Source organism: Oenanthe melanoleuca, chromosome 5 (genome assembly GCF_029582105.1).
Source record: "Oenanthe melanoleuca isolate GR-GAL-2019-014 chromosome 5, OMel1.0, whole genome shotgun sequence".
Lineage (NCBI taxonomy): Eukaryota > Metazoa > Chordata > Aves > Passeriformes > Muscicapidae > Oenanthe > Oenanthe melanoleuca.
Genome location: NC_079339.1, coordinates 13,721,302 through 13,737,547, shown reverse-complemented (window position 1 = coordinate 13,737,547; position 16,246 = coordinate 13,721,302). Strand labels below are relative to the sequence as shown.

At 37.2% G+C, this 16,246-nt stretch overlaps 1 protein-coding gene across 1 annotated transcript in view; it reads right to left on the bottom strand.

The window, feature by feature from the left end:
* The window catches only part of OTOG (otogelin), a 90,388-nt gene that overhangs the window by 56,745 nt on the left and 17,397 nt on the right, over positions 1–16,246 (bottom strand). Inside the window, exons 15-23 of the mRNA XM_056492898.1 lie at positions 15,842–15,987; positions 10,499–10,631; positions 9,374–9,551; positions 7,460–7,584; positions 6,344–6,556; positions 4,626–4,791; positions 4,074–4,148; positions 1,554–1,597; positions 917–1,070 (exon numbers count right to left, since the gene is read on the bottom strand). Coding sequence (XP_056348873.1) covers positions 917–1,070; positions 1,554–1,597; positions 4,074–4,148; positions 4,626–4,791; positions 6,344–6,556; positions 7,460–7,584; positions 9,374–9,551; positions 10,499–10,631; positions 15,842–15,987 — 1,234 coding nt within the window. The remainder of the gene's footprint in view (positions 1–916; positions 1,071–1,553; positions 1,598–4,073; positions 4,149–4,625; positions 4,792–6,343; positions 6,557–7,459; positions 7,585–9,373; positions 9,552–10,498; positions 10,632–15,841; positions 15,988–16,246) is intronic.

Below are 16,246 nucleotides of genomic sequence, written 5' to 3'. Positions count from 1 at the left end.
AATAGCAGAGAATAAAAAGCTCATATGATCTGAGTTGCCAGCCATGTAGTGTTGCTGAAGGTAGCTTTGAAGTATGTCAGCCTATGCCAAGAGAGTGAATTCTTGCAATTCTGAAAATATCTGCCTCCTGTTAATTTCAGAGTCTACCTTAGCACTGCACTTTTTCAACATGGCACCATACTGTGAGTTCCACTAATTACAGGTTCCATTTCACATGAGCCATTTCACACTTCATGTTTCTAAGTACTAAAGTAAAATCCCAAAATCCTGTGTAGCAATATTTTGTCATGAGATAGAAATACCTGCACATCACTCATATGAGTGCACAGAATTCTATTTCAATTGAGCTATTTCAATAGTTCAAATTATTTCAGAGTTATAATACTAAAAAACTTCAAGCTATGTTCTTAAACTAAATTCCATCAAGACCAGCATCAATTATATGTTATTGTTATTTTATAATCAAAATTCTCTCAACAATACAGTGCTTGATTCCACAATAGGTAATCTCTACATTTCCAGCATAATCCCCAAGACTTTAGAAATCCTTTTCAGGGAAAAAATACTGAAAATTATGCCTATACATAAATAAACTTGTCTCCCTCAGCTAAACACTAAAATAAGAAGTTAGATATTTAAAAAAATTCTAGATAAACATTATTCTGCTGTAGCACACAGATTGAATAAAATTATTTCAGTGCCATTTCTATATTCTTGGGGTTTTGATCATATTATTATGAAGTATTTAACTTCTCTTGTCTCTTGATTTAGCATTTATTATGACTTTAACAGCCAGTATTGTGGGGTAAGCCTTTACAAGTTTGATGCTCAGCCTTCGATATCTCAAATTGTCCAAGTAGAATTAATCACTCAATCATGTTTGTGCACCAGAAGATGCAAATCTGTCTGTACTCACCCTGGTGGGCAGACACAGCCTGACACACAAGGAAGGTGTGCTGAGAAGGTGAGGTTTAGCAGCTGGTTCTCACAAGTCCTCTCTCTGCTGAGCTCAGGATCCACTTGTGGATTACTGCAGTTAATATAAATCTGTCCAACTGGGCAGTGGTGTGCTGGGAGGGAAAATTGCAAATGCTTTAGTCTTAATATCTGAAATTTTCTATTTTCTAAATGTGTGCACTAAGGATTTGTAACACAAATTATAACATCCAGCAATACTAGTAATGTACCAGTAATACTAGTAACATTCAAATGCCTCTCCTCATATTATTTGGAGCAAAGCTAGCCTTTGTTTGCCCTACTGAAGGTCTGCTGTTTATCATGCAGCTAAGCTTATCTGCATGAGCAACCAAAATAATTATTATTTTAAAGTACTGGGGGGAAAAAGTTGTTCAGATTTAACAGTGTTTTGAAGTTAGGCTGGTACAAAGCAGTAGCATTACTTTCAAATACACAAATACATAATTATGGATCCCCTCCCAGAAGTTAATTTGTACACGTTGCATTATCTTCTAGTTCACACAAGGACTTCCACAGAGACTGGAGGAAATGTATTCACTGAACCTGAAATATCTTGTACTTCTGTCTTCACTCACCTATTATGTTGTTATCACAGTTCATTACACCATCCCTGCAATGGCTGCAATAGAAATACACAAAGATGTACTGAGCCAGGAAGATCTAAAATATTAATATATTCTGTTTAGTAATGCAGAATAAGTCAGTAGGAAATAATTTTATAAATGTTTGCACTGAACATTATAACTGTGGATAAAGTGTTCCTTAACACATGAAGAACATTAAACTCCAAACTCTTGCTGAATGCATTATGTCCTTATGAGTTAAAACGCATGGGCTGACAAAAAAAAAATACATACAGGAATATACCCCCATACTGCTCCCCAAAACACACTGCCCCTGCGAGAAGCAGTTCAAAACTGCATAAAACTCAGCCTAACAGGATACTGTATGCAGGGAAGCACTGAAAAACCCAACACTGTCTGCTCCTTTCTAATTTGAGCCAAAATAGTCCAGTACTTTCTAAAATGGTAGCAGCTCCTATTGCAACTCATTGTCAAGGAAAACTGTAGCAGTGCTGGCTGAGTTTCAGGTCCTGGTCTTCACTAGAGAACCCAAGGCCTTCAAATCCAGCACTATTTTCCCATTCTTTTGCAATGCCTAGAGCATCCCCAGGACTCCTATGACTGGTCAGCAGATTCAGAATCAATTTCTATAGGTGCTGCAGCCTCCTGTGAACACATTTGGAGTTGTGTATGGACCCAAAGCCCTGCAGGGAAAGTGCTCAAGGACTGCACAGTATCACTCAGGCAACAGGAAAAGGAGAACCAAAAAGAACTGAGGAAGACAACTCAAAGGCTGATACAGCATCAATGAAAATATTTTAAACTGGTTGAAAAAAACAGAGCAGAAAAGCTATTGCATAGAGAAGAAATTCCAGTTTGAAAGCAGGAAGTTCCAAAGATGAAGCAATTAAGAGGAATAAAGGATGGGGAAAATATAATAAAAATCATAATTGCTTCTAATAGAAAGTGACAGAAAAAAGATCTTCATCACATAGTATTTTTTCCAGTTCATCCACACATATATTCCTCCATGATTCCTAATGTTTTACTTAGCACAAGGCAATTCACAGGAGCTGACAGTCTGTAGCTCTACATTTGAAAGCCTTTCCTCTCAACAGATCTGTATATAGCCTTATTAAAAAAAAAAAAAAAAAACACCTCAAGTAAAAATCATGACTAAATGGAGACACAGATCTCTAATTCTAGCTAAAATCCTAGTAGTTATAAACCAGTAGATTTTAATTTTATTAAGAAACATAAGCTGCCAGATCCAAAAAATTTCCTCTGAAATCAAAGGACTTTTGTCTACAGCAATTTTATAAAAACATTTGTGGACAGTCACATGATCTATATTCAACCATATATATATATATATATATATATATATATATATTCACCACATGGGTCAGCAATATTAGCTGAACCAGACCTTGCAGGAGGAGGACTGAAGATTTACAAGAAGCCCCCTCTTTTGACTGCCAGGGCTGTTTGGCACATTCTGTAAATAAAAAACACCTTGGAAAGGCAGGAAACAGGGCATCCATCCTCTGCAGGGCCCCATATGCATAATGGGCTGCCTGGCACATTTAGGGAACTTGCCCTAAGGTAAAAAAATAAGCTAAATTTATGAGTAATATATTGATTTATAATAATCAGTATTTATGGGCTGCTGACATGAGTGAGAAAGTTTGTGTGTGCTTGCTAAATGCTCCAATTGCAATAGGAGTCTGACAACACCAATCTCTGATGTAGCCTTTGTAACAAACTAAAGTAATACACTGATCTGTCACAGGCATGATTTGGTCTGCTCTGCTTTTAATTAAGTGCTGTAACAACTGATACAGGCAGTGAGAGCTCAGATATGATTTCTGAAAGCTTGTTATTCACAGAACTTGTTATCCACATTACTTAACCTTCTCCAGACAGAAATAACTATTGAAAAGGACACATCTGGCAGGAGCCAGGATCATCTAACAAGCTCTCTTCTTTAATGTCATGACTGCAATGATGCAAATGATGCAAAAGGACAAGAACAAATGCCAAATGTAAGGAACAATAACAGAGATGCTTATTTACCATTGGCTGCAGGTGACAGTTTTTTATGTTGTTTCTCTAGTTGATAAAAGCCACATTGCTGTTTTACAATGATTCTATACCAGTGGAAGACAGATTCTTAATAATTCTTCATAAATAGATTTAAAATGTGGTAAAGGGAAGGAGAAAGGAATGAAGACCTATGGACAGTCAGGAAATGTCTACATTTTTCTGGAGCTCTCCATATTAGTATGGATATAAGAAACCATAGTGGCTTTTCTGTTTTGCACTTCAATATATTACATTAAAAATCACAGCAGCCTGAAAAGCCTAAGTTCTAAAGGACCTTTGTCAAACACAGAAAAAAAACAGGTGCAGGTTTATTCTGTAGGTTTCAATAAAAATAACTAAAACAAAAAACCAACAAATTAGCCAAGATTATTTGACAGAGCTCTTAAAGTGACACTATTTATGTGAAAACACAATTTTGTATCTTACCATTTGCCTAAAGATGTCATGACATGTTCTCCAGGGGGATAGTCAATTCCTTGAAAATAACATGGGCATTCATTTCTGAAATAGAGGAAAACCAGGCAACTGATTAACCCAAACTGAAAAAAGAAGATAAAATTCCCACTGACTTAAGTGCTGTTCAAATTTCAGTTGCTTTGTTGGTTTTGGTGAGGTTTTTTTGGTTAGGGCATGGTTTTGTGGTTGTTTGGGGTTTAGTTTTTTAAACAAAGAAATTGATCTCAATACTGCCATACAACTCAAGGACATTTCAGTAGGAAAATGGAAGCTTATGTTTTGTATCTCTTTTATACCAAAAAAACCAGACAGAATGTAACAACCAGCACTGATGATGTTGGACAAGTGTCTGTGTTCTAGAAAAGCTATTTTTGATCAACACAGACATCAGTTCTGTATAATTCTAAGAGACTCTGTCAAGTTTACAGAGGCATAGCATCTAAAAGGGTACAAGTTAATTAGCTTTCCTCTCTGACTTGCAGCTCTGGTGGTCTGAAACACCAGAGCTGCAACTTTACCCACCTCTGTACGCATCGCTCAGTCTTGGTATCCAAATACATTCCAGAGGGACAAGCACAGCCTTCAACACAATCACTGCTGCATGTCTCTGGCACAGACAGTGCTTGGCAGGTTCTGCCACAGGTAGATACACAAGTACTGTACTCCTTTGTGTCTTCACATGAAAGAGCTGTCCAAATGAAACAAATCTCTCAGATTACACTGCAGGAGACTCAAGCACCTCCCAACTGTTTTCTGATAAACATCTCCATTCTTTCGTTCCCAATCACATTAAATTCCACTAAAATTGCCATCTTGGCACTATGCTGTGTAAACTACAGAGATGTAAATCCACAGTAATGACAAGTGCAATGAGTCTGCAGTTAATCCAGATTTGCACTGTGGAAACCAAACAGCTGAAGCCTTCTTGCCTCTAACTCTGAACATACTTGGCACTCATGCATGGGCTTTTGGAAGTGCACAGCACCTTAAAAAAAACCTTAAAAGCCTTAAAGAAAACACATGTACTTAACAGATATTGCACAATACCACATTAAATTTCCTTTTATACATATATATATATACACATATATTATCTGTGTCTTATAAAGCTTTACCAAAAACAGACTGAAGCTCCTGAAATACTAACAGATTCATATATTTTAAATGTGACAAGCATGACTTGAAATACACTATAAGAAACTTATACTTGTTTCCAGAGAAGTAAAATAAAATCAAATGGCTTGAATGACTCATTCAATCATAAATGGACACAACCATTCATGCCATAATAAATGCAAGCAAGGCAGTCTTGTCAGCTATATATACAGATAATCCACCTTGAGGTGTTTAAGCTGGACCAACTTAATCCTCTTTATCATGGATAATTATATGATGTGATGACAACTGCTAAATGTTAAGTTCTTGAACATTCCTCAGAAAAAAAATTCTCAGACTTGTTAATAGAGGCCGACCTACATCAGAGGTGTCAGTTGAAGGTTGTTTGACAGGGTTTCCAATTCTATACTTTTTTAAATGTGTGTGAGGGCCCACTAAAAATTGATATAAACTAAAGAATTTAATATTATCCTTTGCTTGTGAGGCTTTATGGAGTAGATAACAGATGTCACCTTTTTCTATAAAGATGCATATATTCTATATTCTTTTATTCATTTTAAACTAAATAATACCAAGTTTCAATACTTGCTTCAGCACTTTGCATTTCAGTGTCACTGATAGTAAGAGAATAAGCCAAGAGATTGTCAGACAGAAGACATCAACAGTAATGCAACTAAAACTGCTAAATACTATCAATCATTCTTCATCTTGTTCATTTAAATAATTAGATAAACCTAACATCTACAAGGGAAAGAAATCTATTCATGCAGTTCATGAATAATATCTATATGGTATGAGATATGCAATGCCATATAATAAGGACAGACATATTTTGAATTCTGTATACTTTGAAGCCCTCCAACTATTTAAATATTTTTAGTATTTCATAAGTCAAAGGACTACAGAAAGTAAACTACAAAGGAAAAATCCTCTGAAAACACTGGTACGAATTCCATTTTCATAGAAAATTTTTTAAAAAAGAACCTTGCCCTGTGCATACAAGGTCACACTACAATTAATCTTTTTCTCATTTAAAAGATTGCATTGATTTAATTTCATTTTCTGATTGTGTCTAAAGTCCTCAGGCAGTAATTATTTAAATCTAGAAGTGAAAAGGAACTCACCACAATCTGGGACAGCTCCTCTGAAATCTATTACAACTCCAAACCTTCGGCAATGATGAGCGTAATGAGCCAGAGCAGAGCAAAAACAAGTCTGTCCACATTTGCAAGTGTCTCTTCTGCACTGCTCAAAATAGGGAACAGGACTCAAATAGGGGTAGCATGGAGCAAAAAGATCTTTCGTAAGGATGCTACAAGCTTCCGCTGCATAAGAGGCTACACAAATAACAGATTAAAAACTGTTTCAGTGAGGGAGTTTAAAAAGACTTGGAACAAAAAGTGTCTTCTATACAATGCAACCAACCATGGTTATATATTGCCACATCTTTTTGTCTTTGATATCTATACAGCTGTACAGAAGGACTGACATTCATGTCCCAACCTGTTACCAAGATTGCAGCTTTTCAGCACTGCTTACTGTGTAAATACTCAAAAGACAGGTCATATTGTAGCAGGAGACATGGAGATTCCCTAACACTGCTGAAATTACAGGGAAAACCTTAATATTCTACCTCTATGTTTTCACAAGTGTCTAGTGTCCAATACAAGAAGTGGTAGGAGTTGTGAAATAGATATAACTGATGATCTGCAAAGTTCATCAATATTAAAGGATGACTTGGTGACCATCTCTGGTCCTCATGGCATCAGCCACCTGCATATTATCCCAACTGGACTTTTTCACCTAAATCTATAGGCTGGCAGTGCATAAGCATCTTTCTACTCATTCTCTTTCATAGCAGACAACTAAATCAAGTATTTATTTTTTTCCAGCATTCTTAAAAAAACGAATACTGCAATAGTTTTGAGTCTCCATCTTCACTAGCAGCATCATCATTCTACCAAACTTTAATGCATGTCTAACTTAACACAGTGTAACTGCAAATCAGAAATAAAAATTATGAATTTCAAGCACCTCTGCAAGTATTACTAAATCCTCAAATAATATACAATGTGATATTTTTAAGGGATTGAACTCCGCTGCCTCTATACCACCCCTAGGTGCTTATTTCTTCAATGGGTAGGACTGGTTATTACTGTACCTGACCCAGCTAGGGACATGGACACAGATGCACTAAGCAGAAATGCATTTGTCAGTAAGAGCTTGGCCTCACTGCCCACCTGCCTGCAGATGAACATCACACGGATCCACCTGGGAGCTGTCGTGCGCAAGAACGCACGCCGATGAAGTTTTCCATGTGTTGCCAAACAGCTCTGGAGTGCTCTCAGTTACTCCAGCTGGAGAGCTTTTACAGAACAGAAGTCAGTCAGAAAAGGTATAGTGAATTTGCAAGCTGGTCTCAGTTCTTACACCCTAAGATTCATGCTCCTCTTTCACTATTCCATATTCTCATTCAATCGCCCATAAAACTAATCATAAGTTTCAGGACTCCTCTTTTTTTTTTTTTTTTTTGTAGAGGCCCAGTGTTTAAAAAAGAAAAAAAAATAAAATATGTCCTCTAAAGACTTTTTAAGAAAGAAAATAACAAAACAGACCAAATTCCATTTTTATAAGAGAGCAGGGAGCATCACTGTCCAGAAATTTGGAACTCCCTTATTTGTCCTTTTGGATCCTTAGTAATACCTGATCCATTTTTAATCTCTCCTCTACCTATACTGTACTGTCTGTTGGTGACTTCCCAGGTTGTTTACTCCTTGCAGGAAAAGGAAAAGAAAAACCCAAGCCTCCAGAAATGTAACTGGAAAAGTGATTGAACAGATACCTATGAGGTCTAGGTAGTAGAAGCTGAACAATAAAGACTTTGATCAGCATAACCAAGGCACAGTAATTTTGTACAGAGAATGATCAAAACTGTGCATTTAAATACGGTGTTATACTTGAGGGAAAATACTGCATTAGGAACACAGTCAGGAGTATTGCCACTGGAAAAGTAGCTGAGAGTGAAGATGTTGCAAAAGACACCAGTGCCTATGACAAGACTCCCAGATCTGCTGTGGATCAGGCTGTGTATATATCAAGATGACACAGAATGTGATACCTTGTGGTATGAAGGCATATCTCAGCACAATTTTTAAGACCCCAGGTTTAAGGGCTTTTTTTACAAGTATCAACTATTGCACAGTTTCTCATTTGCGTGACAGCAACCCAAAGACTGTCATCAAAAATATACTACAAAACTACCTGTCAAAAGAAAAATATTTTTAGTAGCTTTACATAAATCATCTCTTCATTGAGATGCTATGAATTGCCTAGTTTCATGATAAATAACAGTCTGATAATACTTTTCAGTCTGTAACATAGAAACCATTCAAAATTCCACAGGTATATTTGTGTATCTGTCTTTTTAAATGGGAACTATAATGGAAAGCTTTTCCATTTTTTCAGTTACTTTTGAGTTAGAAAAATTCCAGCTCTTCTGAGAGCATAAAGTTCTTCTATTATTACTTTTTTTTATCCTGTTGTGTCCTAAATTTGTGTTCTTCTCCCAGCTCCATTAGGCTACTGTAATCCACTGGAAGCCAATTTGTTCTTTAGTGTCTGTGAGACATACATTACAAAGAAACTGGGCAAACAGCAGCTTTGATTATGGTGCTTGGACAGCTCTGACCACCTCTCCCTGCACCACAGTGAAGGGAATCTCAGGCAGCAGCCAGTTCCTGTTGCTGGTCTGCAGGCACTGAACAATGGGGGCTCTGTCAGAGACAGTAGATTAGGGCTAGCAGGAAAAAATAGGAGCTGGAAAGAGAGTCCTGCAGAGAGGCAGAAAGTTTCTTATATAGGCCACTCCATATTTTAGACAACATTTTTCTGGTAAAATAGCCCTTGTGCATCAGATATATATTTCACAAGAATTTTATATTAAAATATATTGAGCAAAACCTGGCTTGATATCCTGTAGCTGAAGCTACAGATTTTCTGTTAGCAAACCGAACCCTACTATCTATCTCACTAATGAAAAACTTCAAAATAAGTTATTCTTGGTATCTATCCTTTCAGCTTTAGTACACACTTGATCTACCACTCTAACCACAGATATCCATATACTAGCAGACAAATCTTGCAGCTGTGCATACAGAAAATCATCCTCTGTGTTTCCATTGAAGGTTCCACAAAGGCCCACGGTGTCGTCCTTCCACCGTTCCTCCACTTGCAGGTAAAGCCTCAGTCCCTCTCTGTCGTAGAGGAGCTGCAACCCCATCTGTGTCTTCACTTGCAGAAATACAGATGAGAGTTTCCTTATTTCAAATAACTCTGGGGAGTAAAAACAGACATTGTTGATAGGCAAAGGAAACCAGCTTGAAATTTACATTTGGTTTCTTGTCATTTCACTGGTCTTGGTTTAAATCGCTTTTATCTAAGTTTTTTTCCCTATTTTCCTCTAAACATTGATTTCTCATGAAAGGTTATACTGATTCAAACTTTAAGAACAAAACAAGAAACCTGTGAGGTTTAACACATGCCTTTAAAATGCATTGTGAGATCACTGAAATATTCACAAAGGTAAACTAAATGAAATCAATGCAAAGATATAAACACTGCACACCACTTCGTGTAGACAAAGTAATCCTAAAACCAGGAACACAATTCCTATGCTAAAATTTTTTTTTTAAATTCTAAAAGAGCAAAAGCCTTGCAGACATCAAATGTATGTATGATTTGCATGTCAAACCCTCATTAAAGATAACACTAAATCTCAGTCATATATTCCTATGCAGAATTCCAGACACCTTCAGGACAGAGAGATTTAAAAACTCAGAGCAAAAAGAAACAATTTTTTTTGTCTGAAAATACACATCTCATCTCTAAGGGGCAGTAGGGTTCTTTCTGCTTAAATTTATGAGTTGCTTACAAAAATGGGAGAAGAAATTTTTCAGTTCAAATTTTCCCTCAAGCAAGAACTAAAAAGTTCTTGAAAGTGTAAGGGATGGCATTTGGACTTGTTAAAATAAACAAAATCTTTATGTAAGAGACAAATAGCCCAATGTAGCTAATGCACAGCTCCTACCATTAGTGTAAAAAGTACATCAAGAGTTAATTTGTGAAGCATTTAGTAAGAAGTAACAATACTGACACTAAAATATGCCTTTTAACTTCAGTATGTTAGCAATATTGACACTATCACAACACTTACAAACTTCATTGAAATACTGCTCTAGTGCTTTATGATAAGAGTTATATGCTCATGTTTTATTCCTTACCATCTGCATAAGGCAGGTTAATTTTGTACTGGTCATAGATCAAAACATCTCCTGAATGAGTCAGAGTCACTTGCCTCTTGGGGTCCTGCTTAAGAATAAGGCTGACAGATTGGATACATGATCCATCCTGGTTCTGAAAGTCAGAGCACAGCAAACAGAAGTTAAGACTTCATGGGGATTGACAATTTTAAGATATACCCTGCTTCTTAGCAGAGTGCACTTATGAAACATGCACCTTTACAGCCAAGTTAGAAAAATCAGTATTTTAAATTATTTCCCATGCATCATCTATAGAGCAGAGCACCAAACTCCAGATTTGTACTTCAATGTGTTCTGATATCCCAGGTTCTTTTAAAGCATATTTTAAGACACAAAACTGCTTTAAGGGCAAACATTAATGAAAGACAGAAGCATCTTGTGAGTCATTATTTAAAACAGCACTTAAATTCATTATTTCTGAGGGGAGTTGTAGAGTAGAGCATGTTCACAAGCTGTGTGGATGAATATTGATGTAAGAAAGACAGCATCATGACAGCATATAGTATCACAACATCCAACTGACCCAGCTTGCTTCTTGCTCCTACAATTGCTTATTCTCATTTGCATTTCACTTCAAGTCAATGTCATATAGAAAAAAACATTAATAGGAACATTGCAATGCAGTCTGGATGAAACATTCTTAAAAAATAAAATCCTAGACCAATCCCATTTGCTTTTACACCCACATTCTTCAGTGAAACTTAATTGTCAACAGTACCAAAAGCAGCTAAAATTCTACAACAAATACACCTCTATTAACTAACTTGGAAACAAGTCAGAGCAGTGATTAACAAAAGTCAGTTACAATAAAAATTTTCAGGACTTCCACTTTCCAGAGTAACTACAGGTACTTCAGCTTCCAACATCAATATGGAAAGAATGCTTGTTAAAGCATTTATATTAATTATAGTAGATTAACAGATTTTTCTCAACAGGCTGAATTTGATCACCATTTAATTTTTTAAAAAGATAAATGTTCTATCAAAGAGAATCAGGCACAGAGGTGGTTCAAGAGATGACTTGAACTTCTCCATGCCAGCGTTGACCTTGCAACAAGTTAAAAAGCATAAGAATCCCAGTCTACATTTTAGACCAATTGACCTAGAAGGAAATTAGGTTTCTGATACCCCATACTACACTCAAATCTCTTTATCATAGCTTGAGACACCAACTTATTTACAGTGGCTGGATAGAGTTAGGAGAGTGTCCATTCCCTACCATCTACAGACAAAAGGGGGAAGAGCCCAACTCCTGTTTCTTCTGTTCAGCCTCCTCCACTGCAAGACCTTGTACCCATTTAACAGCTATTCCAGAACAATGACAAAAATTGGGTCAGCTCTTGTCACACTATTTGTTCATTTTATTCTCATCTCAATTACACATCTTTGATGTCTCAGTGCTGCCACGGAAACACGTCACTTATCAACACCACTTTGAAAATGAATTCTAAACAGTGTTATATACCAGAAGATACAGAGACATGTCTGAAATTACTTGGTAAAGAGCAGTCTGGGTCTCCCTGCAGAAAATTCCACATTGATTGGATCTGGAACTGTGCTGCAGCCAAGGAATAACCACCAGAGGGGTTGGAGGCTGCATTATTCAGCCTCCAGTGAAGGCATGGCTAATGATGAAACACTAAAGTTTTAAGCAACTTCAGTGCTGAAAGAGGCACTGAAAAAGATATAGTCAAGATAACTTTAGGACAGTTCCACAAATACCAAAATTATACAGTGAATGGCACCATTAACAGTGTAAAGACATAAGAATGTTCAGCTCAAAGATTTACACTTTTATTCAACTCTCTCTGACCTTCATTGGGACTTGTCTAATACAGGCAAATGTTGCCCTGCTTGTTGAAAACCATTCCTAGAGCTGCAAGGATCTCTGGACAGTACCATGTGGCTCTGACAGATGCTGAACTAGCAGCAGAGCACATCATCAGTCAGCTCTTCAAATGCCATGGAGACAAGTATCCACAGTGGTGTGTAAAGTTTGAAAACTACATGCAGAATTTCCCTGTCTCTAGATAATGATGCAAAAGTGACCTTTAACAGCAGATGAAATGAAAAAATTAAACTTGAAAACAGGAAATTATAAAAATAACTGGAGATATTCCAGCTCAAGCAGCTCTCCTGGAGTGACAGTGAGGACAGACATCTGCCTTGTGAAGCCACGTGCTTGTGGCTTATCTTGCTGTCTTGCCTCTTTACTAAGAAATTAGGTTTCTGTGCATTTCATTCAGCAACACTGGCTGCAAATCCACAATATTGTTGGTCTTTTACAAAGCTGAAAAAAAGAACAGCAGGTGGCATGAAGAGCAAAGGAGAACCAAGAAAACAACTCTACATAGTATATACATTACCATACAGTGTTGACAAAAGCTTTATTATTCCTTCAGGCTTAAACTGAAGGAGAAATTCTGCCTGACAATTGTTCTCTGTTCCAATAGACTGTTTCTTTCACAGCACTGCCCCTGCTAGCTTTTGGCAGGTGTTTTCACAGGAATGGACATTTCTCTCACTAGACACTTTAAAAAAAAAAAAAAAATCTATATTCAGAAGACCTTCTCATCATACAAACTACAAAGCCAGTGAGGCTGTCACCTGAAACTCAGATAAGGTTAAGCTGTGCTGATCACTTGACTGATTCTCCTTCCAGAAAGTGCTTAAACAAAATTTCACATCGTTTTGAAATAACTTGTTGCCTGATGACTGTTTATGTCACCAGCTCTAAGGCTCAGGATGACTGGATTCTTTGTGATTCAGAAAGCTAAAATCTCCCCAGGTATTTTCTTTCCACATTTTCTAGTCTGCTTGAATGAGATGGGAGTGATAAGGCTTTTTTAAAGAAGCACATAAATCTCAAACCATCAAGAAATATGAGATTCCACATTACAAATCTTTTAGCTTCCCATTTCAATTCATTAATTTTAATAAATGGGAAAAAAAGATAATGGAGGGTGCCTGGGGAACTGAAAAGCAGCTCTTCTGCCAAGTGGTACCAGCTGGTTGATAATTAGACACTTGAATAGCTGCACTGAAGCCCCACATTCTTGTATTATACTACAAAAACTGTTCTCACTACCCTCTTACCACCTGCACACTGATAATTAAATTAGCAGCACGTAGCCCTGGGACATATCCCATAATCCTCTGATTACCCACCTGATTGTTAACATCCAGAATGCTTTACTCAGACCTCTGTAAAATCTATACCTGGAGGGACTGATCAGGTTACCTTTGTTAAAGGGTAGGTGAAGTATGAAGCCCAACATGCAGTAAAAGCCAAGATAATCTGGTTTTTTTCAACTACAAACCACCTGGACACTATACACAACCACCTTTCTCAGAGCTACTTGGACTCTGCAAAATTCTAAGACTATGACACTGACTGAATAGGTGTATGTTTCTCAGCTATTCTTTTTTTTAATTGAGATGAGACTAACTTTATCAGCTCCTCAGGATTCCAAGGTTAGTACAGAATGAAGCCAGCCCAACTTGCTAAATTAAAACCAAGCTAACCAAAACATGCACTTGAAGTGAGGCATTGTAGCAACAACCAAATACATCTTGAAACAGCCTCAATCTTCCTATAAACTGGAAATACTAGCAGGATCACAAGAATAAGGCATGCAGAGGTTAAAGTCTAGAAGTTTTTAAAATGTGCAGGTCCTTGCCAATATTTCATCTCACAGCCCTCACTGTAACTCTTCTAGCTCAAAGACCTAAAGGCTGCTAGAGTGTATACAGCAGTTTTATTTCCTGCCCAGGAATCCACTTTTTCAATAGTGTTAACTTCTAGACCCTGTCACATATCTCACCTGGTATCCTGATACACTTCTAGGAACCATAGAGAGACATTTATTTGTTGACCATCAAATTTCAAAATTTTCAAAACTGGTCTCTATCCAGTTAAGCTATGTTTCTTATCTTCCAGCTTCTACCACTGAGATGAGGGGACTCCCTGCACTTACTCTCCTATCTCATACCTGGATTGAAAACATAATTTCTATTATAACAAACTTGTCACTGCAACTTTGCTCTAACTTTCTACTTAAGTCTTTTCTGTTATCCAGAGAAGTAGGTCAAAATGCAGAAATAGACTACTGAAATACACCTTTAGAAAGTGTAGCATGACAACTTATATAACCATTTCATTTCCCCGAGGAAACCTCAAGTGCATGAACAATAGAAACTGCAGAGAAGAGTGACTGCAATCATTAACGTAAAAGGACTTATAGACTCATACATTTATTTAGAACACAAAAGAAAACTAATGTGTTTACCTCCACAGAGCTACAAAGTAATGGTGCTATATCTGATTTTATGTGAATTATGTAATAATGTGGGCCTAAGATATATAGATGGTCTAGAATTACAGCAAAGTTATATTTAAGGCTATATACACTTCAAATGCCTGCATAGTTTCTTCTAAATAAAAAATATTACAGAAGGCCAGAGACAGAACATAAATTTGGCCAAGATACAAACTCTTTCTCCTACTTCAAGTCCAGCAGCTTGATAATCACGACTAATATAAATTCAGGCCAAATCCTGCCCTTACATGCACATGTAGAGCTCAGAGAGAAAAGCCTGATTCCAGAAGACAGCTAAGCTCAGTCACCTGCACTTCCCATTCCATGTATGTATTTTTAGGATCTGTTCTATCTTGACATAACTTCCTGAAAATTATAAGCCCTATCAAGACACTGAAAAAAATGAGACTCTGTAGTCAAAAACCTTACCAGTGTTCCATACCTTGTGAGAAACAGAAAAGGTATAAAACTCTCAGAAAGCTGTGTGAAAGCAAATCTCAGGATGGAGAAATGCAAGAATGCTGGAGATGCAAGCACAAGAAACACTAGGGCTGTGAGCTGTGTAGAGATAGGCTTCAGGAAAATATGTTAAGAAAGGTAGTAGAAATACGTAAGCTTAATAATGAAGTTTTATTAATTGTTTTAAGCTATTACAAGCAAGCATTGTTCAAAGCAAGACGTATGGCTTTACTAATTGGCCTGAGCCTCACACAGAGTTTTATAACATGCTCAGAAATGCACATACAAAATAAAGGAAAGAATGGGTCTTGGACATAAAGCAGACAAAATAGTTGGTGACACCTGTGCAGAGCTTCAGAAACTTTCAAATATAAAATAGGACCACCCTTAGAATCACCTTTAACAGCATCCTTAGTATCAGCTGCACACATGCACGGGCCTGTAACTTGCTCTCTTAAATGCTTTTTTACCCCTCAATTAACAGGCCCTTCAGGAGATAAATGTTAGAAGAAGGCTGCAGGTCCCACCTGTCCACAAGGAGCATTTTGCAGGGAGATGGTGAACGTGCCAGACGTGCGGCTCTTTGCCAGGATGTACTGGCAGGTGGCTTGGAACGTGTATCGGCGCCCATCAAAGGTCACGAAGTGAGTGTCTCCTGAAACTGAGCACTCAGCTGACAAACACAATAAATAATGCACATGAGCATGCAGCCAAGACAGCATACTCTCCACAGTTATTACTGCTGCAGGGTTCATACATTCTGATACATTCTATAACTTATAAAGTTGTACTTATATTACAGCCAGGTATTAGGAACACGGTTAGGAACCAAAACTTTTCCTTGCTTTTGTTATGAGTTCCTACCAGGCAAGGATACCTGGACAGCTCCTCCCCCAGAAGGAGGCAATAAGATCTGTCACCCTTATATTATG